The sequence below is a fragment of the Spermophilus citellus genome (assembly GCF_964194105.1).
Source record: "Spermophilus citellus genome assembly, chromosome: 1".
NCBI lineage: Eukaryota > Metazoa > Chordata > Mammalia > Rodentia > Sciuridae > Spermophilus > Spermophilus citellus.
The window spans coordinates 30,213,742-30,240,268 of NC_138182.1; the positions used below are offsets into that span (position 1 = coordinate 30,213,742).

Sequence of the window (26,527 nt, forward strand, 5' to 3'; positions counted from 1 at the left end):
TGCACTTTTGATTCTTTTGTTTTCAATACATTAACAATCTTGAGGAGTGGATATAAAAAAAACAAACCACCAAATCTGATTTTTTAGTATTATCCAACAAAGCTTTATTGAGTGCCTGCAAATGAGAGAAACCTTGAGATTGATATATTCTGGTGCCAAGAAAGAAACTCGATACATATATTTAGTATATTTCTGTGGGGCAAATTCGTGTGAATGAACGAACCATATTGGTAAAACAATGAACGTTGTGATTAGGCGGAGACGATGCGACGACTAATTTTGGCCCCACTCGGCTTTCGTAGTCTTTCAACTCTTCACGCAGCCGTGGCCGGCAGTGACGTCACGAGATGTGGCGCTCGCGGGAAAACTTGTCTAGGCGTCCGGGAGGAAGCTGGGCGCGCGCGCGGGACTTTCAAGCTTCGACCCCGGAGAACTCCGACTGTCATGAGTCTCTGGGTGGACAAATACCGGCCGTGCTCCTTGGGGCGGCTGGACTACCACAAGGAGCAGGCGGCCCAGCTGCGCAACCTGGTGAGTCAACCGCGGTTTGGGCCGGGAGAGGGGAGGCCCCAGGCGCCCCTGGGCAGCAAGACACCGCCCGCCCGCCATTAGGAGATAAATGTTACCGAGAGGCACCGAACCGGGAAGGGGGGAGAGTGCGTGGGGGTTGGCGGGGTTGTATTTTTAAACCGGCAGATCAACTGGCAAGTGCCACCTGAGCCAAGACTCGAGATGAGAAAATCATAAATACAGAAATTTAGCAAAGCATGGGACAAATAGAGCAGATAATAAGTGCAGAATCTCCGGGGCGTGCAAAATCCCGGGGCTGCAGTTTGCACAGCTTGTGGTAGAACCCTCGAGAATGGCAGTGTAAGTGGATAATAGCCAGTTGGAAGAGTAATGGGAACTGGGGCGGGTGTTGGAGGGGGGAGGAGTGGTGCAGATTCAGTACATCCCTAGAGTGAGATAGGAAGCTGTGGGAGGATTATGAGCCTAGAAGTGACATCGTCTGGTTTAACGTTTCTTGGTATGAATGTCTTCATTTACTAGGGAAGTGTTGGATTTATTAATTCCTAGGGTCTTTTCTGATTCTCAAATACGGTGGATTAGGATGTTCTTGAGTTTAGTTCCTTGCAGAAGACCCCCGCTGCCTCCTGATGACTTCTTTTTATATTGTGGTTGTTCAAAGTGTCTAATGGCAACGATTTATGAAAAGCCAACTGGATCTTGTAGGGAGTGGAGTGTTATTACAGAACTAAAGTGTGCAGTTTGTGTCTTAGTCCTCTTTATAACTACTTTCACACATCTGACTAATTATCAGAAACTTTTGAAAAACTCATTGTCTTGTAAGGCAGCAGACTCTGTTAGTACCCTGCCCCATGCATCCCCTTGTTTTTAACTCTTACCTTGCATGCAGACTGACTTTGAACTTCCTACATCTGGGTTTTGCCTAAGTGCTTTTCTTTGACTGAAATCCCCAAGCACACTTGAAGTACCTGGGAATTAATGCCCTCTTTTTTCTCCCATCCAGTTTCCTAAGCAGGGTTCCACAAAGTACTGGTGAGAGAGTGTTCACCTACTCCATTTTCCCCATCACTTGATTGGATTAACACTGTAGTGTCTATGCTGGCTTTAAGTGTTTCCCCAATAGGCTCAAACCCAGATATTTAGAGTGGAATTAAAATTGATAACACATTTTTATTGGCTTCCTTTCTTTCCTGATTTTTCATCCTTGGTCTCCTCTGAAATTTTCCTTTAAGTCCCTTGTAGGTTAAACAAATGCACCCAGTTCTTATCCCAGGGATTATTTCCAGGAGCCCAGACAAGAAAAGCATCTATCTCAGAATTACAGAATCCTAATCTCACAGATGTCTGGGTCCTGTAATCAATCATTCCTTTATTTAAAAAAATTCTCCAGGAGATTCTGTTAGCCTGGCTTGAGAGTTTCTGCTGTCTAGTATTTAATCTTGTATCTTTCATGTTCTGTGCTGTATATTTAAGTGATTTAAAATTTGTTTTAAAATCAATGTTTTAAAATTTATTTAAAAGTACAAATATGTATTTTAATTTGTTGGTAGGTGTGCAAAATATGTGGTACTTAAAAAATAGTTCAGTTCTACCTAGAACAATTTAATTTGACTAGAGAAAAATACCTTGTTCTTTCTTTCTGCAGGTTCTGTGTGGTGATTTTCCTCACCTGTTAGTGTATGGACCATCAGGTGCTGGAAAAAAGACAAGAATTATGTGTATTCTACGTGAACTTTATGGTGTTGGAGTGGAAAAATTGAGAATTGAACATCAAACTATCACAGTAAGCATTTTACTTTGAGGCTTTCCAAATATTTATGGGAAGTATTCTTTTTTTATCAAATTTATTTTTTGTTTTTATTTGTTCTTTTTAGTTATACATGACAGTAGAATGTATTTTGACATATCATACATAGACGGAGTATAACTTTCCATTCTGTGGTTGTACATGATATGTAGTTACACTGGTCATGTATTCATATATAGACATAGGAAAGTTATGTTTGATTCATTTTACTGTCTTTCCAGTTCCCATCCCACCCCACCCAAACCCAACCTATTGTGAATCAGCATCTGCATATCAGAGAGAACATTTGTCTTTTGTTTCTGTTTTTTTTTTTTTTTTGATTGGCTTGTTTCACTTAGCATGATAGTCTTCAGTTTCATCCATTTACCTCTACCAGCAAATGCGATAATTTCATTCTTCTTTTTGGATGAATAATAATCCACATTTTCTTTATCCATTCATCTGTTGAAGGACTTCTAGCTTGGTTCCATAGCTTAGCTATTCAGCTGCTATGAATATTGATGTGGTCACATCACTATAGTATGCTGATTTTAAGTCCTTTGGGTATATGCTGAGGAGTGGGATAACTGGGTCAAATGCTGGTTCTATTTCAAGTTTTCTGAAGAATCTCCCTACTGCTTCCAGGGTGTTTGCACCAATTTGCAATCCCACCAGTAATATATGAGTATATCTTTCTTTTTTCCCATATCCTTACCAGCTTTTATTGTTACTTGTATTTTTGATAATTGCCATTCTGATTGGAGTAAGATGAAATCTCAGTGTAGTTTTAATTTGCATTTCTCTAATTGTTAGAGATGTTGAACATTTTTTCACATATTTGTTGACAGATCATATCTTCTGTGAAGTGTTTGTTCAGTTCCTTTGCCCATTTATTGACTGGGTTATTAGTTTTTTTCGTGTTAAGTTTTTTGAGTTCTTCATATATCCTGGAGATTAATACTGTATATGAGGTACAGACAGCAAAGATTTTTCTTCCATTCTGTAGGCTCTCTCTTCACATTCTCGATTGTTTCCTTTGCTGTGAAGAGGCTTTTTAGTTTGATAAAACCTATTTATTGATTTTTTTTTTGGCGGCAGAAGAGGGTGTTACTGGGGATGAACTCAGGGGCACTCATCCACTGAGCCATATCCTTAGCCCCTTTTCTTGTATTTTGTTTAGAGACAGGGTCTCACTGAGTTGCTTAGTGCCTCACTTTTGCTGAGGCTGGCTTTGAACTCTTGACCCTCCTGCCTCAGCCTCCTGAGCTGCTGAGATTACAGGCATGCTCCACAATGCTCAGCCTATTTATTGATTCTTGAGTTTACTTGTGCTTTAGGAGTCTTGTTGATGTTGAGGAATTTGGTTCCTAAGCTGACATGATGGAGATTTGAGCCTACTGTTTCATTGTAGGCACAGGGTGTCTGGTCTAATGCCTAGGTCCTTGATCCACTTTGACTTGAATTTTGTGCAGGGTGAGAGGGGTCTAATTTCATTTTATTGCATATGAATTTCCAGTTTTCCCATATGGGAGGAATTTTTAATCATGGTCATATATGTACCTTTCATCCTCTTAGTTGTGCCTAACATGTGATTTAAGAATGAATTTCATAGACGTACAAGATTGAGAGATAATATAAGAATGAACTTTCGATGTACAAGATTGAGAGATACAAATGTATAGACCTCACAATTGTACACCAAAGTCATTTATGTTAGAAAGCATGAGCAACAGGAGGTTTGCTGTAAAATGGACAGGGAGAGAGTCATTTTGGTTTATCTGGTAATTATCTAGTAAATAAGAGGATGTTGCAAATGAAACTAGAAATCAAATTTCTGAAGTTCATTTTTTTTGGAAGCAGTAGTGGAGATGAAAAGAAACTGTAATTTTAATAATTTAAATGTGGAATCAAGTGACAGTGGAGCAACTGACTGGGAAAGGAAACTTGAGGCATTGGGAGATTGAAAGGCTTCCCATAATTTTGCCGTGGTGGAGTTTCCAGGCTTGTACCATTCACTGCATTGTCATGCTCTTTTCTTAGCGATGGCGTTTCAGATCTAGTTAAAATGTCTCCTCTCTAAAGTGCTTCTCCCATGCATGAGAAATGCTGTTTATTCTATGAGCTGTAGTTTATACTTTTATACTACTTTGTTTTGTCTAGATTATAGTTGTTCATATATCCTTACTTTGACAAGATTGTATTTGTTTTGAAGTTATGTAGGGAACATGCCAGATGGGTTTTCGTATCGTCTTCATAGCCCCTGATGGAATGTTTTATACATGTTATGCCTTGAAAAAAATGAATGCTGAATGTAGATGGTATTTATTAATAGAATCTTCAGGAGAATAAATGAGTTTTAGGCTAATATTGGTTAGCTTATGTTTAGACAGATCCAAGGTTGAGGAACTGGTGGTGCATCCTGACAGAAATTCTTATAATATTATGTAGGGACAAATTTAGCAAGAAAACTGGAATCGTACATTATTTATTCAAATTGGCAAAAGTTGAAAGGCATATTAAAACCAACTATAAATGGAGAATGTTGAGTAAGGGTGTTGGTTGCCAGTGGAAAAGTGAATTGTTAGATCTTTTTTAAACAGTGGTCTATAGATACACACACAACAAATGCAAAAAATACCAAAATGGCCATCAGTATGCCCATCAGCTGTTGATACTCATCTATAACATATCAGTTGTCTGGGAGGAATTGCCAAAATATATTGTTACCTAGAAAAAGCCATAGAGGTAAGGGTATGACTTCCTCTTTCTTTTTGTTTTTAGTTTTTACAAGAAACACCAACACTGTACAAATATTTGTGCTTTATTTTTGTATTAACATGGAAAAAATCGTAAAAGAATATATTTAGATTGTTAACAATGATGATATGGTGATAAATAAAGATTATTTGGGGATATCTGAAGGTAAGTGTTAGATGAAGGCTCAGACCTGGGTAACAGATTCCGGATCCAGGCAGGTAGAAGAATATGCAAGACACAGTTGGAATAGTCGACATTCTTTATTCAGAGTTTGCAGCAGCTCCTCCCTCCAGCTCCAGTTCCATTTTGCCTCTCCAGTTCCATTTAGCCCATTGAGCCATTTCCATAGGTCTTTTTTATATGCAGACCAGACAGAGACAGCACATTGACAGTCAATTACATAACTGAATGCATGATCACAAGCACATGTTTCTGACCTTGAGTACATTTGCTGAATCAGGAAGTTCATGACCTTGGCTACATTCTAAAAACAACCCACCCGGAAGCCTCACCAAGGTAGGAATTATAGCCATCTTTAAACTGCCCTACACACAATATAAACAGGATGTATGATGTGACCCAGTTGATATAAACATGTTTGCACATTAAGAATGGAGTTAGTGAAGTTAAATTAATATTGGTTATATCAAGTACTATTGTTTTAAACAAACTTCAATTGTTTGTATAATAAAAGAAAAACAGATGAAATAGCAAATAATAGATGTTGAAAAAAATCTTGTTTTGTTTGTTTTGTCTACAGACTCCATCTAAAAAGAAAATTGAAATCAGCACCATTGCAAGTAATTACCACCTTGAAGTTAATCCCAGGTAAATTGCTGCTACTAAGCATTTTTAAAAGAATGGTTAGAAGTAAGCAGTTTTTAGCAATAATGCTTTCATACTTTTTTTTTAAAGATTGAAACTCTCAAAATAAAATTATATGAATGGAAGCATAGTATATAAAACAGATTAGAGTGACGCTATTTTTCTCAAAATGTGGAGCCTAGTACCTTCCAGCTTCACTGCCTCTGTCAAGATAATTTCAGTAATATATTTTAAGTTTTCTTGCTTTTCAGAGTTCATTGTTAGTAAAGTTTTGTTAAATTATATTGATTTATTCAGCATTCATGAGCAAAGTATGTCTAAAAATTTGTAATGTCTGGTTTAAATATTTTAGAAACTGAACTTGGGTTGCCAGATCTTGCTTTGTAACTTCTTGTGTTTCGGCTTCTTGTTTAGAGAGTATTATGATAGTCTACTAGCCAATGTGTTTTTGTCTGTCATGAGATAATAAGATTAGGATCTCGTTTAAAACTTGTGCAGCATTGGAAAAGTTGAGTAAACTTGCAAGGTTCTCTGGTGCCGGATGTGATCTTAAAAGAGAACAGAATGGAGGACCTTCTCAGCCAGAGGCAGCCTAATGGTAGAGAGGCAAGAATGAATGTCCAATTCAGTGAGCAGGTGGAGACAAAGGAAGAAGGAAGTATGAGGAATAGTCTAATTCTACCAGGATTATGATACTTAGTCCTTAAAATAGCCCTAGCAGATAGCTATTATAATTTTCCCTAGTTATATCAAAGAAAACTAAGAGAAATGAGATTTGTTGGTAATTAGTCTGATCATAAAAAGTAGAAAGGGTTAATTCTAAAGAAATGGGAAATGTTCTGGATTTTTGGCTAGAAAAATAATCACACAAGAGGCAATCTAGGTGTGCTTATCTAATTAAATTATAATGACTTGGGGAAAAAACTTTGTGGTTATTTGGGAAAATAAACTAAAGCTAATTATTTTACTCACCTCCTTTTTTTCTTGTGAGTTTTTCTGAATCAAGAATAGTCAGATATTAAGCTGATTGTTTTTCAGTGTTTGAAATTAATATTCATTTGGCCTAATTGAACCAGATGACTTTTGGGTATGAGAGGTGCTTTATTCAAGAGCCAAAGCAATAAGATGGATGAAAATGACAAGTGTGTGCCTTTGATAAGTTAACAATAGTTTGTATCTTAAGCTCCACTTGCTTATCTCATCCTAGTAAACCCTTTAATCTGCTCCTTGCTACTGCTAGTAACAGACTTACCTAGGCTCCTTCTTCCAGACCTTAGCTATTTGGGGGATAGGGACTATGAATAGGCATCAATCACATTTCTGTTTCAGAGTTATTTTTATATTTTGATAGTTAGGGGTAATTGAGAAATTACTATAATTAGGTATTAACTTTTCAGTAGTGGGTACACAAGTGTTAGTATTTCCCAAATTATTTCTTAATTATTATTACTCTTATTAAGTAACAGTAAAAAATATTAAGAACATGGTTAGTGTTTTCAGTGACATCATATTTTCAGTGATACAGAAGTGTAATACTTCTTAAATATTTATATATGTGGATATTACTCTTGTTTTATGTAGTGATGCTGGAAATAGTGACCGGGTAGTAATTCAGGAGATGTTGAAAACAGTGGCACAGTCACAGCAACTTGAAACAAACTCTCAAAGAGATTTTAAAGGTATGTGATGAAACCTTGCTTTTTATGAAGCTGCCAAACATTAATAGTCTCTATAGAAGTCAACAAGATAGGCATGACTCCTGTATTCATGGGAGCTTGTAGTCTAGTGGAATTGAATTTTGTGGGAAAGAGGATTATTTCTGGTACCTAGATATTTTGGAACAAGATGAATAATTTAAAAAACCTATTATATCTCAAAGAAGAAATTACATGATTTTAAAGTAATTATGACCACAGTTTTATGTTCATTATTAACTGTTTTGATGAAGGGGGTCTGGTGGGATATATGTTGGGGGGAACAAACTAGCTATAATCCCATCATCCAGAAACAGCTACTATTAACAACTTGGTCTTTGTTTTCTAGTACTCTTTTTATATATATGCATGCAATTCTTTTTCATAAGATTTAGTGATGAAAAATATGCAGTATTTAATGCTTTAAATGGATTTTGCCAAATTCTTTATCTGATGAAAGAATCTGTACATTTATATTAACACTGTTCAGGAATATCCATTTCTTCTCAACATTTAATCAACACTGAAGATAAATATTTTTTATCTTTCTCAGTTTGAGTGGAGGAAATAGTTCTTTGTTTTTCCTTCAATTAGTGTGGTAATTTTTTTTGTTTCATTGCTTATTATTATTTTGTAAATTGCCTGTATTTAAAAATAAACATTTATGGATTTATTTTTTATTCCTATAAATGGAAACTTTTCTTGTTTTTTATTTATATGGCAATTATTGATGTTTTATCTTAATTTTATATCCTGTTGATAACATTTCTAATGTGTAATAATCTTCATACTTTTTGTTTTTCAGATATATATTTGTGTGTATATGTGTGTGTGTATACACACACACACACATATAAATATTTTTTTCTCTTCCAATTTGTAGGACTTTGAATAGTTTTTCTTGTCTAATTATGTTGCCAAGTATCTATAGTACAGTGCTTCATAGTAATAGAGCCGGTGAACATACATGTCACAGTTCTGGAAGGAATGCCTTAGTATTTCCCCGTTTAGTTAGTTGTTAGATTTTGACAGATGCATTTCTTACTTGGTTACACTGTATTATTTTATACAGATGTACTATTGTTCCCTGCTTACCAGTTATAACTTGGTTACTATCTCTAGGATCACCACATAAAATAAAAATAATGGTGTGTATGAATATAAATATTTAGAAAATTCTGTGCTTTTAATCTGTTATAAGAATTATGCTGAAGATATATTTTAAGAAATATGGTTAAAATTTTAAATTTGAATCAGCTAACAATTATAAACCTTTAAAGTGAAATGTTTTAGTCATTAAAAACACAAACAATATTCCAACATTCAATTAAAATTAGATTTACATTACTAAAATTTATAGACCTGTTCTTACATTTAGTATTATATTAAAAAAAATATTTAGGTAATAAGTTTAGAAGATGGTTTAATTCTTCAGTACTCAGAGATGATGTTCTGTTTCTATATTTTTTTTTCTTATAACTGAATTCTGCTGTGATCCTTTTCCTGTGATCATTTTTTAAAAATGCAAATATGTCTTCCTGTATTAGGAAGAAGAAGGACTAGGAGGCCAGAGAGATTTTTCTAGGTTTGGGACTCTAGATCTGTCGCTTATTTTATTTTTACAAACTCTACTCCCTGTCTTCCTCCCTGCCACTCTTATTAGCATTCTTTCCTTTGTCTCTTTCCTGTTCCACTCAATTGAGCACTGTTTTTGGGATTCTTCATTGTGGAGCCTTATCTTAGTAGGGAACTTTGTTTTGTTTTCTTTACAATCTATGTCTTTGTCAGATCTTACTGCTTCAGCATTCCCTTGGTCTCATCCATGAGTTGGGCTCTACGGAATCTGCCTCCTAATTCAGATTGCTGTTTCAAATTGTCCCATGATAATTTCCAAGTGTTGCAGGCATTTTTGGGGTTCTCCTGTCCTAATGGCTGACAAAAGATTAGTGGATTCCTGTCACTGCCTTCCACCAAAGTGCTGATGCTCTGAGGGTCTTTTCATTTGTAGTTGCTTGTTCTTACTTGCTTATATTTGAGTTCTTAGGTAAAGTTTGTCATTTAGTTTGAAATAGATGTTTCTGGAATCATTAGTTATTCTGTTTGTTTTTGAAGGGAGATTGAAATGCCACACTGCTGCCACTACTGTCTTCCACATTAATTTATTAATATAATGAAAACTAGAAAAGTTGGATTCAGTCCCTGCTTACATACTATTACTGAACCACTGTAAGGCTGATCCCAGATTGTGGCCAGGTGGGAATCTTACTCTACAAGGATACAGATATTTTTATGCCTTGTTGGCTATGTTTCTTGAAACAGTGCCTTCCAAAGTGTATTCCTTAGAATTTTACATCCCTATCTTGGTAAAATTTAAGTTTGTCTTGTTTCTGTTTGACTCAGTGGTATTATTGACAGAAGTTGACAAACTCACCAGAGATGCTCAACATGCTTTGCGCAGAACCATGGAAAAGTATATGTCCACCTGCAGATTGATCTTGTGCTGCAATTCAACATCCAAAGTGATACCACCTATTCGTAGTAGATGCCTGGCAATTCGTGTGCCTGCTCCCAGCATTGAAGATGTATGTCAAGTTAAACTTATCAGAAAAAATTGAGTTCAAATTCTCTGATCTTTGTATATATCTCTGACATGTTTTTTTTGTTGTTGTTGTTAAAACCCAGTGAAGCATATCAATAATTTAAGAACAGTTATGGAAAGACCTGGATGTAAACCATTAATAGATGTAAATATCAACATATATAGTAGTGAATACCCACATATCAATATATAAAATATGTTCCTTAAACCATCTCTTACCTTAAGTAGGCTTTAAGAATTTTACGAAGCTAGATATGGGTTAATTATTTGCTATCCTCTACCTCAAGCTGATTTATTTGATTGTAGTAGGAAATTTGAAAATAGAGGAAATAGATTTTGCAAGAAGATGATGTGGTTGGTTATGCCTGAAACAACATTGATGCATGTTATTTCTCTTTGCAGTTCTTAACAGTGTCAGTTAAAAGAAAATATTGATTGCTCACAGTAAGCAGCTTTCCTTCTCTTAATAGATTTTGGAAGGTTTTATACAAAATAGGGAGAATATAAGACGTTGTGTTAGATACAATTAGTAAAGTACCTTTACAAATTTCACTTGTGAAAATTTGGGGAATGACACAATTAAAAAGATTTAAAAGGATACTATCAATAGAAATTATCTCTATGCTTTTTGACAGACTGCTCATGTTTGTTAATTTGACTTACAGATTTGCCATGTGTTAACTACTGTGTGCAAGAAGGAAGGTCTGAATCTTCCTTCACAACTGGCTCAGAGACTTGCAGAGAAGTCCTGTAGAAATCTCAGAAAAGCCCTACTTATGTGTGAAGCCTGCAGAGTACAACAGTGAGTGGAAGGGGCAGTTACTGCAGGAAACTTCTGGGAAATACGTACACTTCTGTTTAATTTATTGTGTTCTCTTTTTGTTGTGTAGATATCCTTTTACTGCAGATCAAGAAATCCCTGAGACAGATTGGGAGGTGTACCTGAGGGAGACAGCAAATGCTATTGTCAGTCAGCAGACGCCTCAAAGGTAAACAGTATGAGGTGGTGATAATAGAGGTTTGATCAAGATAGTTCATTTAGTGGCTCTTTTATGCTACCACCATGTCATTTAGAGATATAATTAGATCTTGAATCTAAATATGGAACTTTTAAGTAAATGGTAGACTTTAATTCTAGAAATGCAGTGGTTCAGAATAGTTGGTTTGGCGTTGTAGATTTTCTTAAGCTGTTAATGTGTAAAATTTGGTTTTATATGTAAATTAAATAAATCTGGGAATTTTTAATTGTCCTTTTAGAATCTCTGATGACTTAAACATCATTTGTTTGGCTTTCTAGTATTGAAAAAAAATAATATGTCACTTTGAAATTAATGCAAATGTGCCAGAAAGACATCAGACTTTTTTTAATTTTAAAATACATTTAACTTTTATTATCCACATAAAGACTGTAATTTTTCATGAATGTAAAGATGTGAATATATACAGTCTGTTTATCTTCAATCTTTTTCCCCCTTTTGCTTGGCTCCTTAGAGAATAGTATATATCTTTCCATATTTTATATTTTTCTACTTGTTCATATAACTGTGAAAGTATGTGGGGATTCTTTTTAGTTATTGCTTATTTTATAAAAATGGAAGCCTATCTTCATACTTTTTTGTAAATTGCATTTCTTAATGATACCATGTGGAACTCCTTCCAAGTCATAGCTGTAACTCATTTTCTAAAGAAATTAATAGGCTTTATATTTTTAGAGCAGCTTTAGGTTTCCTGAAATAAGCAGAAAGTTCCTAGATGTTCCTTCATCCCTTTCAGTTTCCTCTACTATTGATATCTTGCATTAATCGTGGTATATTTGTTACAACTGACAAGTCAATATCAATACATCATTATTAACGCAAGTCAGTAATTTAAATTAGGGTACAGTCTGGATTTGGGCAAATGTAGGATGTGATCCACCATTATAGTATCATACAGAGTAGTTTCATTGTGCCAAAAGTCTGATGCCCTCAACCTGTATGTATGTCCGTTCTTTATCCTAAGCAACCACTGATTTACACGCCCCCCCCCCCCCATTCCTTCCTTTTTCCTTTTCTAGAAATTCACATGGTTAATACTATGTATAACCTTTCATATTAGCTCTTTTTAAAATTTGTTCATTTTAGTTACACTTGACAGTAGAATCTACTTTGACATATTTATACAAATATGGAATAGGTATTATTCTAATTAGGATCCCAGTCTTGTGGATATACACAATGTTGAGATTCACTGTGGTATATATACATAGGAAAGTTATGTCAGATTCATTCCACTGTCTTTCCTATTGACATCAGACTTCTTATCCTAATTTAGCTAGGTGTCCTTGAGCAGCTAACTTCATTTTTGAGTTTCCGCTTTCTCATTTGTATAATGAAGATACGATTTCTTATTATTCTGTCAAGGATACTTATGTCTTTGTTGTGAAGAGCAAAAGAGATTGTGTGATACTGGTTTGAGAACTAAAAATACTTCTGTGCTCATGCCTAATGATGGATTTTGTTAAGAATAATTCTAAGAATATACCATTGGTATTAGAAAGTATTTTTTGACACTAATTGTGCAAAGTTTTTTTCCATTTACTTCTGTGGGTTTGTTATTCAGTGATTGACTATACTGAAACTCCTCAGTCACTGGTTGTTTGATTTATGATAGTTTGATTGAGAAAGACAGTCTGCACTTCTCCAAATAAAATATGACAGCCTTAAGGCCCAATACCTTTGTAAAGTATGGAGGAGGTTCCTCAGGCTTGCTGAAGCAAGCCTCTTATCCTCATTGTGTCAGAACTGAGAAACCATCTTTGAACTTTAGCAATGGTCATTGATCACTTTTAGAGTACAGGATAGACTGAGTGCAGTCACTAGAACTCAAGCTTCTCTGGTTGAACTGAAAATGATGACACTTCTTTTCTCTTCTTGGTTGATACATCTGAAGAATACCGATTTTCGTAAGAGAATATTCAAAAGGATTTAAACATGTTTTGACATGTCTTAGTAGCCTTTAACTTTCATATAATATTTCTATACTGAAGGTGGCTTTCTTGTTTTTGTTATGATTTTAAAGAAGATAAATTTATAGTAGAAGTTTCTACTTTTAAGATTTTGCTATAGAAATTTGATAATTTTCGGATGTACTTTTAAAACTTTGATTATTGTTTTGCCTAATTCTTCCAGCTGCTGCTACCCTTTATTCCAATCTTCCTAACAAGTATTGGCAGCTTCTAAATGAACTTGTGCAAGAAGCACTGCTCTTCCCTGTTTAATCTAATAATTGTGGGAATTGAATCTATTGTGCTGAATAAACAGAAATTTCCCCTAATTCCTGAAAGCCTTGGAGCTGGCCAGAAATACTGGCAGGGTAGTGTTATTTTAAACATTGTCCTATGCAATCCCAAATGACTTGATTTTTTGACCTTTAGTATTACTATAAATGTTTGTTGTCTTGATTCTTTTTTGCTCTGTCTTAAAATAGTCATAATTTTTTAATTTAAATAGTTTATATTTAATGAATGATATGTCACCTCTTACACTGTTTCCTCACTTAACTCATAACAGTTCTAGGAGAAAAATGTTATCATCTTTACTTCAGAGATAAGAAAACAGATTTAGTCAGATTAACTTGTACAGGAACATTCAGTTATTAAAAGGCAGAGACTTACTCTAAAATACCCACGATTCTTTGACTAAAGAATTTATACTCTTAGTCATCTAGAACCCATCAAAAAATAATGACACAAACATAGTAAATTTAGAGTATATTAATTTTTAGAAACTATATAATACTAGAAATTAACATGAGACACATGTTAACATGCATGGATATACACAATATAGTTATAAAACAATTGTATAGGTAAATATATCCTGAATTGACTTTTTGGAAATAAGCTACCTGCATATATTAAAATAATTTCCTATCATGATGTTTGTTTTATTACTTATGCTTTAATAATCAAGTTTTATTTTTGAGATACACTACTGTGTCAGTGAGCGATCCCAGGCATTTGAGTTAGGCATGTATAAAATGCTGCCTCAACTCCCTGAGTTTTAATATAATTGTAGTCTCCCTGAACTTCAGGTTCTTTTCAATAAAAGAGCATGTTTGTTGTGAGGAATAGTATATTATAGTGAAGCTAGTTCAGAACAAGGTGTCAAATAAATGCTTAGCACACATTGGAAAGATGTGGACTTTGGATTAGATGGAACCATGTTCAAATAATGCTTTGCTGAGGCTAACTTTGTGAAGTTACTAAACTGTTTCATTTTTTCAATAAAAAAAATTGAATATAAAGTTTTTCACATACCTGGTATGAGAACTGAATTAAATTATTTGATATATACATAGCAGGTACCCCCAAAATGTTATTTCCTTTTTTTAAATTTTTTTTTTTATTGGTTGTTCACAACATTACAAAGCTCTTGACATATCATATTTCATACATTAGATTGAAGTGGGATATGAACTCCCAATTTTACCCCAAATGCAGATTGCAGAATCACGTCGGTTACACATCCACAATTTTACATAATGCCCTATTAGTAACTGTTGTATTCTGCTACCTTTCCTATCCCCTACTATCCCCCCTCCCCTTCCCTCACATCTTCTCTCTCTACCCCATCTACTGTAATTCATTTCTCTCCTTGTTTATTTTCCCATTCCCCTCACAACCTCTTATATGTAATTTTGTATAGCAATAAGGGTCTCCCTTCATTTCCATGCAATTTCCCTTTTCTCTCTCTTTCCCTCCCATCTCATGTCTCTGATTAAAGTTAATCTTTTCTTCCTGCTCTTCCTCCCTACTCTGTTCATAGTTGCTCTCATTATATCAAAGAAGACATTTGGTATTTGTTTTTTAGGGATTGGCTAGCTTCACTAAGCATAATCTGCTCTAGTGCCATCCATTTCCCTGCAAATTCTATGATTTTGTCATTTTTTATTGCTGCATAGTACTCCATTGTGTTTAGATGCCACATTTTTTTTATCCATTCATCTATTGAAGGGCATCTGGGTTGGTTCCACAGTCTAGCTATTGTGAATTGTGCTGCTATGAACATCGATGTGGCAGTATCCCTGTAGCATGCTCTTTTAAGGTCTTCAGGGAATAGTCCGAGAAGGGCAATAGCAGGGTCAAATGGTGGTTCCATTCCCAGCTTTCCCAGGAATATCCAAACTGCTTTCCAAATTGGCCGCACCAATTTGCAGTCCCACCAGCAGTGTACAAGTGTACCCTTTTCTCCACATCCTCGCCAGCACTTGTTGTTGTTTGACTTCATAGTGGCTGCCAATCTTACTGGAGTGAGATGGTATCTTAGGGTGGTTTTGATTTGCATTTCTCTGACTGCTAGAGATGGTGAGCATTTTTTCATGTACTTGTTGATTGATTGTATATCCTCCTCTGAGAAGTGTCTGTTCAGGTCCTTGGCCCATTTGTTGATTGGGTTATTTGTTATCTTATTGTCTAATTTTTTGAGTTCTTTGTATACTCTGGATATTAGGGCTCTATCTGAAGTGTGAGGAGTAAAAATTTGTTCCCAGGATGTAGGCTCCCTATTTACCTCTCTTATTGTTTCTCTTGCTGAGAAAAAACTTTTTAGTTTAAGGAAGTCCCATTTGTTGATTCTAGTTGTTAACTCTTGTGCTGTGGGTGTCCTATTAAGGAATTTGGAGCCCAACCCCACAATATGTAGATCTGAGCCAACTTTTTCTTCTATCAGACGCAGAGTCTCTGATTTGATATCAAGCTCCTTGATCCATTTTGAGTTAACTGTTGTGCATGGCGAGAGAAAGGGATTCAGTTTCATTTTGTTGCATATGGATTTCCAGTTTTCCCTACACCATTTGTTGAAGATGCTATCCTTCCTCCATTGCATGCTTTTAGCCCCTTTATCAAATATAAGATAGTTGTAACTTTGTGGATTAGTCTCTGTGTCCTCTATTCTATACCATTGGTCCACCCGCCTGTTTTGGTACCAGTACCATGCTGTTTTTGTCACTATTGCTCTGTAATATAGTTTGAAATCTGGTATCGCTATACCGCCTGATTCACACTTCCTGCTTAGAATTGCTTTTGCTATTCTGGGTCTTTTATTTTTCCATATGAATTTCATGATTGCTTTATCTATTTCTACAAGAAATGCCGTTGGGATTTTGATTGGCATTGCATTAAACCTATAGAGAACTTTTGGTAATATCGCCATTTTGATGATGTTAGTTCTGCCTATCCATGAACAGGGTATATTTTTCCATCTTCTAAGATCTTCTTCTACTTCTCTCTTTAGGGTTCTGTAGTTTTCATTGTATAAATCTTTCACCTCTTTTGTTAGGTTGATTCCCAAGTATTTTATTTTTTTTGAGGATATTGTGAATGGAGTGTTTTTCCTCATTTCCATTTCAGAAGTTTTGTCCCTGATATACAGAAATGCCTTTGATTTATGCGTGTTGATTTTATATCCTGCCACTTTGCTGAATTCATTTATTAGTTCTGGTAGTTTCTTTGTAGATCCTTTTGGGTCTTCTAGGTATAGAATCATGTCGTCCGCAAATAGTGATAATTTAAGTTCTTCTTTTCCTATTTTTATGCCTTTAATTTCTTTTGTCTGTCTAATTGCTCTGGCTAGTATTTCAAGGACTAAATTAAATTGAAGTGGTGAGAGAGGGCATCCCTGTCTTGTTCCAGATTTTAGAGGGAATGCCTTCAAGTTTTCTCCATTCAGAATGATGCTAGCCTGAGGCTTAGCATAGATAGCTTTTACAATGTCAAGGTAAGTTCCTGTTATCCCTAGTTTTTCTAATGTTTTGAACATAAAGGGATGCTGTACTTTGTTGAATGCTTTCTCTGCGTCTATCGAGATGATCATATGGTTCTTATCTTTAAGTCTATTGATGTGGTGAATAACATTTATTGATTTCCGTATATTGAACCATCCCTGCATCCCAGGGATGAATCCTACTTGATCATGGTGCACAATTTTTTTGATGTGTTTTTGTATTCGATTTGCCAGAATTTTGTTGAGGATTTTTGCATCTAGGTTCATTAGTCTGTAGTTTTCTTTCTTTGAGGTGTCTTTGTCTGGTTTCGGAATCAGGGTGATGTTGGCCTCATAGAATGAATTTGGAAGAGCTCCCTCTTTTTCTATTTCCTGAAATAACTTGAAAAGTATTGGTATTAATTCTTCTTTAAAGGTTTTGTAAAACTTCGCTGTATACCCATACGGTCCTGGGCTTTTCTTGGTTGGTAGTCTTTTGATTGCTTCTTCAATTTCATCCATTGATAATGGTCTGTTCAAATTGTGTGTATCCTCCTGACTCAGTCTGGGCAAATCATATGACTTAAGAAATTTATCGATGTCTTCACTATCTTCTATTTTATTGGAATATAGTTTTTCAAAATAATTTCTAATTGTCTTCTGTATTTCTGTAGCATCTGTTGTGATATTGCCTTTTTCATCCCGTATGTTAGTAATTTGAGTTCTCTCTCTTCTTCTCTTTGTTAGCATGGCTAAAGGTCTGTCGATCTTATTTATTTTTTCGAAGAACCAACTTTTAGTTTTGTTAATTTTTTCAATAGTTTCTTTTGTTTCAATTTCATTGATTTCCACTCTGATTTTATTTATTTCTTGCCTTCTGCTACATTTGCTGTTGGTTTGCTCTTCCTTTTCTAGGGCTTTGAGATGAAGTGTGAGCTCATTTATTTGTTGGTTTTTTCTTTTTTTGAGGAATGACCACCAGGCGATGAATTTCGCTCTTAAAACTGCTTTCATTGTGTCCCATAGATTCCGATATGTTGTGTCTGTATTTTCATTTATCTCTAAGAACTTTTTTATTTCCTCCTTTATGTCTTCTGTAACCCATTGATCATTCAGTAACATATTGTTCATTGTCCATGTGATGTAGGATTTTTCCTTCCTTTTTTTATCATTGATTTCCAGTTTCATTCCATTATGATCAGATAAAATGCATGGTATTATCTCCACCCCTCTATATTTACTGAGGGTTGCCCTATGGCATAATATATGGTGTATTTTTGAGAAGGATCCATGTGCTGCTGAGAAAAAAGTATATCCATTTGATGATGGTTGATATATTCTATATATGTCAGTTAAGTCTATGTTATTGATTGTGGTATTGAGATCTATAGTTTCTTTATTCAACTTTTGTTTGGAGAATCTGTCCAATGGTGAGAGAGGTGTGTTGAAGTCACCCATAATTATTGTGTTGTGGTCTATTTGATTCTTGAACTTGAGGAGAATTTGTTTTATGAATGTTGCAGCACCATTATTTGGTGCATAAATATTGATAATTGTTATGTCTTGTTGGTGAATGGTTCCTTTTTACAGTATATAATGTGCTTCCTTATCCCTTTTGATTAACTTAGCCTTGAAGTCGATTTTATTCGATATGAGGATGGCCACCCCTGCTTGCTTACGAGGACCGTGTGCGTGGTATATTTTTTCCCATCCTTTCACCTTCAGCCTGTGTCTGTCTTTTCCAATCAGATGTGTCTCCTGGAGGCAGCATATTGTTGGATTTGTTTTCTTAATCCATGATACCAGCCTATGTTGCTTTATTGGAGAGTTTAAGCCATTAACATTCAGAGTTACTATTGATATATGGTTTGTACTTCCAGCCATGTTTGATTATTTATCCTTTCTTTAAAAAATTTAGTTTGTTTTCCATGATTATCTTTCCCCTCGCCCTCTGTCTTTACCGAGGCACTTCCCACTGATGGTTTTGGTTATTGTTTTTCATTTCTTCCTCATGTAGTGTTTTGCTCAAAATGCTTTGCAATGCTGGTTTTCTGGCTGCAAATTCTTTTAACTTTTGTTTATCATGAAAGATTTTTATTTCGTTGTCATTCCTGAAGCTTAATTTTGCTGGATACAGAATTCTTGGTTGGCATCCATTGTCTTTCAGTGTTTGAAATACATTGTTCCATGACCTTCTTGCTTTCAGTGTCTGTGATGAAAAATCCCTTGTTAACCTTATTGGTTTACCCCTAAATGTAATCTGTCTCCTTTCTCTTGTAGCTTTTAATATTTTCTCTTTGTTTTGTATATTGGATATCTTCATAACAATGTGTCTTGGCGTTGGTCTACTGTGATTTTGTGTGCTCGGTGTCCTGTATGCATCTTCAATTTGTATATCTGTTTCCTTTTTTATTTCTGGAAAGTTTTCTGTAATTATTTCATTCAGCAGGTTACTCATTCCTGTGGTTTGAATCTCTGTACCTTCTTCTATCCCGATGACTCGTAAGTTTGGTTTTTTTATGTTATCCCATAACTCTTGGATGTTTTTCTCGTGATTTTTTACCAGCCTTTCTGAGTTGGCTAGACTCTTTTCAAGATGATATATTTTGTCTTCATTATCTGACGTTCTGGCTTCTACTTGCTCCACTCTGTTCGTGATACTCTCAATTGAGTTTTTAATTTGGTTTATCGTTTCCTTCATTTCTAGAATTATTGTTTGATTATTTTTTATAATCTCTATCTCCTGATAAAGATGCTTAACTTCTTCTTTTAGCTGTTTATGTAATTCATTCTCAATGTGTTCTTTCGCTGCTTGAATTTGCTGTCTCGTATCCTCTTAAAGGTTCCGTTCCATCTGTCTAAGGTGTTCCTTGAGTTCTTTATATGACCATTTTTCTGATGACTCTAGGTCCTCCCGAATATTTAGGCTGTCCTGCATTGTTTGTACTCCTTTTCGTCCTTGCTTTTTCAAGTTGCTCATGTTACTTCTTGTTCTGTTTGACTGCTGAGTTACTGTTTACTCCTATAAATTTATTTGATGCTTGGGAGGAAAGATATTAGAAGGGAAGGGAAAAAGTCACTAAAGAGAATGAGAGTAAGCAGGTAGAATTCAAGGAAGGGGGAATAAGAAAATTGAAAAGAAATGAAAAGACAAAAGAAGAAAAAAAAAAGGAAATAAAAAAGAAAAAACTTTAAAAAAATAATAATAATAAAAAAATTAAAATTAAAATTAGAAGAAAAAAATTGTAAAAAAAAATTTAAAAAACAAGAAAAATGAAAATGAAAGAAAAAACCCAAATCAAAAAAAAGAAAAAAAAAACTAATAAATGCAGTCTTAGAGTTTGATTAACTTCTCTTCCAGTAGGTGGCGCTGTGCCCACCAGGCCAAGTTTCTCCTGTCAATACGCGGGAACCAATCACTGTGCAGCAGCTCCTCCTCCCAGACTGGGCGAGTCTCCAATCCTGAGTGCCTAGGGCCTCCTCTTGTGTCTAGTCACTTCCCCACTTTTCCTCTAGCCAGGCCCCTCTCACGGGTGCCGCTCACCACAATACTGGCTACACGCCAAGTCTGCTGCTCCCGGGAGCCCTGTTTTCATGAATGACTGGGCACACTCTCCCAGTTTGCCATTCCCTCAGACCCTAAGTTTGTAGAGCTTAGGGCTGAGAATCCTCAGAGAATTTTACTTTCCCTCCGGTAGCCACGCCCCCGGTAGCTGGTGCAAGAGACCTCAGTTGTCAGCACTGGTGGGAGCAGTAGCCAGGAGTTCCGCGCCGCGGGTCCCGCGCCACATCTGATTCCCTCGGTCTGGCTATCGCGCTTACGGGAGGGGGGGGGCCTTACGGGAGAGCTGGGAGGGGCCCTTAAGGTTTCCCCATGTGTGGAGAGGGAATGCTAGGGAATTACACACCTGTAGCCGCAGGTTTCAATTAAGTTATCTCCTCTGCCGCAGTCTTGTGACGTCAGTTCTCTGCCATGGTGGTATCTCTTGCAAATGGCGACAGTTCGTTTCCCTTTGCCGGGTGACCAATGCAACGGGTGGGTCCTTACTGTCTCTCTCAAGCCCCGTTTCAAACCTGTGGCCACTACCTATGAAGGCTTGGTTAGCATTTACCTCCGTAGGAACAGAAGGGCCGACCAGTTGTTTCAGCCGGATGGATTAGTGCTGAGTCACAGCTGTTTCTCTGCGGGAAGCAGTCGAAAGGGAGCTGGAATTCAGCTGATCCGGGCTCAGTGTGTGTTCTGAGAGGCCCAGACTGTTCGTCCCAGATCCACGTCAGCTCAGCATTGCCTAGTGATCCTTGGCCAGCTGTGGCGCCAGCACAGCCCTGGTTCCCCGACGCCAAGCTGTTGCTCCAGGGAGGGTTGGGTGGAGGAGCAAGGGTTCTTCAGCGACCATTCCCGCAGCGGGCAACCACCTGCAAATACCAAAATGTTATTTCTTTTTTAAATTTTTATTTTGTTTTAATGTGTCAGAGCTTTATATTCCTAGAGTCTCAGAGAAAGGAGTCTGAACTTGAAGAAATTTTTTATCAGTGATTACCCTGATTTATCTGAAGTATGGTCCATCTGTAGTATAGTAAAAATTCAGAAGTTTTCTCTCTTTAGGATAAGCAAATATTTAGATAAAGATAATTATTTTAAGTGTATTCGGAATTTTAATGGTTATTTTTTTCTTTGTTCTGAAATGTATTTCTTTGTTTACCCTTTTGCTTTCTGAAATGTTTTGAGAAGGACCTGGCATTAAGGACTCAGAGGTTTAATGTTCATATTGACTTAGCTTGTTTTGTACTTAACCTATAACTTCTTGTCCTCCCTCTTTTGTGGCAGGATTTCTTTGTGTCCCTGCTATATTGCTTTGTTCCTGTGTAATCTAGGCAGTCGCATATTTTCTGCTTATGTTGTCTCTTATCGCTTGTGTAATTGCTAATGACCATTTTCTAGATATTTTAAGAAACTTCTGTCTGTAGTAAAAATATGAACATTAAATTTCTTGGTGTAGTACAACCCTCACCATTCCTGCAGTCTTAATTTCTATCTGGTACTTTTGTGGTTGATATAATAAACCTGATTATTACTCTATTTTAAAAGACTATTGTAATTTCTTTTTAAGTGAACTGAAATTAGAAGTTTTATGTGTATATCCTTAATGTGATGTACTATTTGGGAAAATATGTGTGTATTGGATTGTTAAAATTGTCTCTGATTTTCATCATAAAATAACAATTATTTTGTTTTATATAGGCTCCTTGAAGTTCGTGGAAGGCTTTATGAGCTTTTAACTCATTGTATTCCTCCTGAGATAATAATGAAGGTAACCCTATTTCAGATCTTGAACTGCTTATAAAATTTGGACTTTGGGTGTGTGAAAAGAGGGCTTTTCAAAGTACCAGTATAAATTGTCACCCCTTTTTCTCCATTTCATTAATTCCACAGATATGTATTCAGCTTCTGTATGCCAACTACCATTAGGGGAGTGCTAAAGAAGGGTGGGGAGGAGACCTGCCTTTGGGGAAGTTATGTTCTAATAGAGTGAAAGAGGAAACAAGTAAGGATTTTAGAATGTTATAAGCGCTATAGAAGAAATAAATTGATGCAGTGACAATAATGGAGTATGTTCATTGATAGCTGTTCTGTGGAAGATACTTATTGCTTAAACTGAGACTCAGAAGAATAAGAGGAAACAACCATATAAATAGCTGGGGGATAAGAATTTCAGAGAGCAAGATTCAGGGTACCTGGAGGATGAGGTCGAAGATGTAGGCAGAGTCCTATTAGCTAGCAAAATTTATTGGTTGCTAGATATTAGAAAATAGAAAGTTTGTGTTTATTAAAATTAAATGGTGGTACTTCCCACAAATTCAAATGTTACTAAATATACAAACTAAAGAGTAAAGCATCTATTTTTCAATCTACAAGCATTGCCACTTTAAACAGACATCTGTTCTTTTCATAGAGAAACAAGTATATATGTGTGTGTGTAGTTTTCTAAAAGTTTTTGTGTTTTCTCCTTTGTTTTTATTCAGCAATATAGCGTGATATTGCTTCATGACTTTACAGATTTGCCTTATTATTTTTAAATGGATGAATGGTTTTCTTTTATATGATATCAGTTTTTTTGAGTGTGGCTTCTATTCGTGGAATATTATATTGTCTACAGAATATTATTATAAATAATGCAACAGTATGTATCATTGTAGTATATTTGTTCACCCTTCTACAATTGCATACAGATGATCCTCCACTTACTATAGAGTTATATCCTGATAAATCCGCATGATAAGCTGAAGATACTATGTATTAAAAATGTATAGCAAGGCATGGTGGCACCTAGTCCCAGCCACTTGGAAGGCTGAGGCAGGGAATCACTTTAGCATACAGGTTTGAGACCAGCCTGAGTAGCATAGTGAGACCCTATCTCAAACAACAAGAACAACAAAATAGCATTTAACACATCTAACTTACAGAACATTTAACAATACTATAGAATATTGGTTATTTACCTATGTGATTGTGTGACTGACTGATAGCTATGGTTCATCCTCCTTCTCCTGTATCTTGAGAGAGGATTATATTGCATATTGCTAGCCCAGGAAAAGATCAAAATTCAAATGATGGTTTCTACTGAATATGTTATTCCTTTCACACCATCATAAAGTGGGAAAAAACCCCAAACAACCATTTAGTTTTAGTTGGACTGTTAGAAGTCAGAGGTTTCCATGGAATTTAATTTGGAATTTGGTAGGTAAGCACCACATTATTATTTCAGAAGAGGTATAAAGCTTTTGGTTTTAAAGTAAAACTTGTGGTTCACAAATAGATTTCACATATATAAAAAGCATATTTAAGTTTTACTTGTTTTTGTGAATGAGAGAGATGAAGCATGTTTGGTTAATTTTTAAAAATTATTTTTAAGTTACTAATTATTTTTCTATAGGGCCTTCTCTCAGAACTTTTGCATAATTGCGATGGACAACTGAAAGCAGAAGTGGCCCAGATGGCAGCTTATTATGAACATCGTCTACAACTGGGTAGCAAAGCCATTTATCACTTGGAAGCATTTGTGGCCAAATTTATGGCACTTTATAAGAAGTTCATGGAGGATGGATTGGAAGGCATGATGTTCTGACTTCAGTTAGTAATTCTTCCATGTATTCCTCAGTATCAGCATTTACTCGTAATTTATATTAGAAGAATGTTGTGTAAAATAAACAGACTTAATCATATTTTTTGTGTTTTTTTGTAATTCCTCTTTGAATTTACTAATCATTATCATTTTCCTCTACATTAAATAATTGCTTCTATACTCTTGAAATATATTGAAAGGATATAATTAGAAACTTTTGAGTCTAGGAAAATTAATTTACTTTAAACATTAGTTTTTCAAGTATGCAATATCAATCATTCCATTCTCTTCCATCTAATCTCTTTGGTGATATAGGAGACTTATACAATAAGGGAGCAAAGATAATTTTTTCTTTTTTAGACTACTGTTTTTGACTACAGGGTACATGGTACTTTGCTTGGTAAATCATTACTTTTAATCACATTATCCCTTAACAAAGAACTGTACTTTTGTAGAGAATATAAAAATTCACATACAGCATATGTACACCCTTTGTGTTGCCATGTGGTGCCTTGCATTGCCTTGGAAGGCCATCATCAGATGTGACCCGTTGGCCCTGTATTTCTGTAATCATGAAATAAAATACACTATTATATGAAGTTATCCAGCCTCAGGTATTTTGTTATAGTAAAAATGGATCTATATATCAGGTGACAAATGCATGGTGGTATTCCCAGGTTTTAACCAAATATGAAGAGCTTTTCAGAAATAAACATTTTTCAATTTGTTGTCTTGACTTTGATCAATTTTTGTCCCGAATTGGTTGTTTTCTATAATTTTGTTTACTTTTATAATTTGCTATGGAGGAAAAAGACCCAGTATCTTCCTGTTTTTATTAGAAGTATACTTTTGCTGATTCTTCATTACTTTTTGTAGATTAAGATTTCAATCTTGTTATTTTCCTTCAGCTTGAAAAATTTTCTTTGGCAATTCTTCTAAGGCAGGTCTGCTGGTGAATTATCAGGAATTTTGGGGATTTTTTTGGCCTAAAGTGGTTTTATTTTGCACTGTTTTGAAAAGCATTATTTAATGTATTTAGAATTTTAGTTTGATAGGTTTATGAAACGTTTTCTCTGTAATTTGCATCATGAAGAGTCATCCATAGTCATTCAAATCTTTTTTTTTGTATTTGTGTGTATATGCATATTACATATACACACACACATATGTATGTGTATATGTATATATATATATTTTTTTCCCACCCTCCCCCCATAGCTATCTTTTTTGCAACTTCTCTTTGATTACTTCTCTGATTACTTTCCAGTTTGATTAAGTTAGGTGTTGGTGTGATTTTTCTTTGTGCTCATCCTACTTTAATACTGCTTTGAGTTGGTTGAACTTCTTAGATTTGTGAGTTTATATATTGAATTTGGAAAAGTTAGCCATTTTCTTCAAATGTTCTTCTTCTCTCTCTTCTGAGACTCTAGTTTAAGCTATTTGACAGTGTCCTATAAATTATTCTTTTTTTCCCCTAGCCTTTTTCTCACTGTTCTTCAGTTTATTTTCTTCAAGTTTACTTATGTTCTCTTATGCATAATCCAAAGACAATCCCATGAAGTTTTTATTTTAAGTATTTGAAATTTTAAGCTTTGGAAGTTTGTTTTACCACTTGGATTATGTTTCTTATTTTCATTCTGTTTGTTTTTCTCCCAAATGTATTGGACATATATTTAATAGCTCTCGAAAAGTCTTTGCAAATTTCACTCTATCTGTAAATCAGTTTCTGTTGACTAATATTTTCCTGATTGTTGGTCAGATTTTCTGCTTTTTGTACATGCCCTAGTGTTTTTTTTGAATATTGGCTATTGTGATTATTACATTGGAATGTTACATTATTGTCTGAATTCTGTTGTCTTTTTTGTTTGTTTTAACTGTTAAGCTTTGTTTTGGCAGGCAGTAACGTGCTTGTTACTTTCATATTTTTCATGTTTTTTTTTTTTTAGAGAGAGAGAATTTTTAATATTTATTTATTTATTTTAGTTCTCAGCGGACACAACATCTTTGTTTGTATGTGGTGCTGAGGATCGAACCCGGGCTGCACGCATGCCAGGCGAGTGCGCTACCGCTTGAGCCACAACCCCAGCCCTCATGTTTGTTTTTAAGCCTTATTAGGGTGAGCCTAGTAGTATCCTTACTCCCTAGGTTTGCTTAGGCATGATTATTTCTGGGGTCTATTGAATGCTCCAGAAATCAATCACACCTTTGGTAATTGGAACTCAAATAGCCCTGTGTGAGCTCTGGGAACTGTTTAGCTTATAGTTTTCAGTAGTTTTTTGCCCACTCGTTTCCCTTTTTTTAACATTTTTGTTTGTTCCTTTGTTTCCTTGCCTAGCCTTGTGATTCTTAATGCGTATGCATCTGATTAATCAGCCAAAGATACAAGGCAACTCTTAGCAGATTTCTGGAGCAGTTTTCTATATAATTCCTTTCTACAGGGGAAATGCACTGCGTATGCTCTGCATACTCAA

General features: G+C 35.4%; 1 protein-coding gene across 1 annotated transcript; it reads left to right on the plus strand.

The window, feature by feature from the left end:
• The first annotated feature begins 334 nt into the window (after positions 1-334).
• RFC3 (replication factor C subunit 3) lies at positions 335-25,989 on the plus strand. The gene is made up of 9 exons (XM_081308967.1): positions 335-531; positions 2,174-2,311; positions 5,832-5,899; positions 7,478-7,575; positions 9,991-10,172; positions 10,855-10,991; positions 11,080-11,178; positions 22,175-22,244; positions 23,868-25,989. Exons 1-9 carry the CDS (start codon positions 445-447, stop codon positions 24,057-24,059), a joined length of 1,071 nt encoding a protein of 356 aa, XP_081165093.1. The 5' UTR covers positions 335-444; the 3' UTR covers positions 24,060-25,989.
• Positions 25,990-26,527: the final 538 nt, after the last annotated feature.

What these genes read in the sequence shown, in the direction of transcription:
- RFC3 (XM_081308967.1), top strand. Translation starts at nt 445, where the DNA reads ATGAGTCTCTGGGTGGACAAATACCGGCCGTGCTCCTTGGGGCGGCTG. An exon ending in CACCTTGAAGTTAATCCCAG is followed by an intron (nt 5,900 to 7,477) that starts GTAAATTGCTGC and finishes TGTTTTATGTAG; the next exon opens with TGATGCTGGAAATAGTGACC. An exon ending in CTCTCAAAGAGATTTTAAAG is followed by an intron (nt 7,576 to 9,990) that starts GTATGTGATGAA and finishes TGTTTGACTCAG; the next exon opens with TGGTATTATTGACAGAAGTT.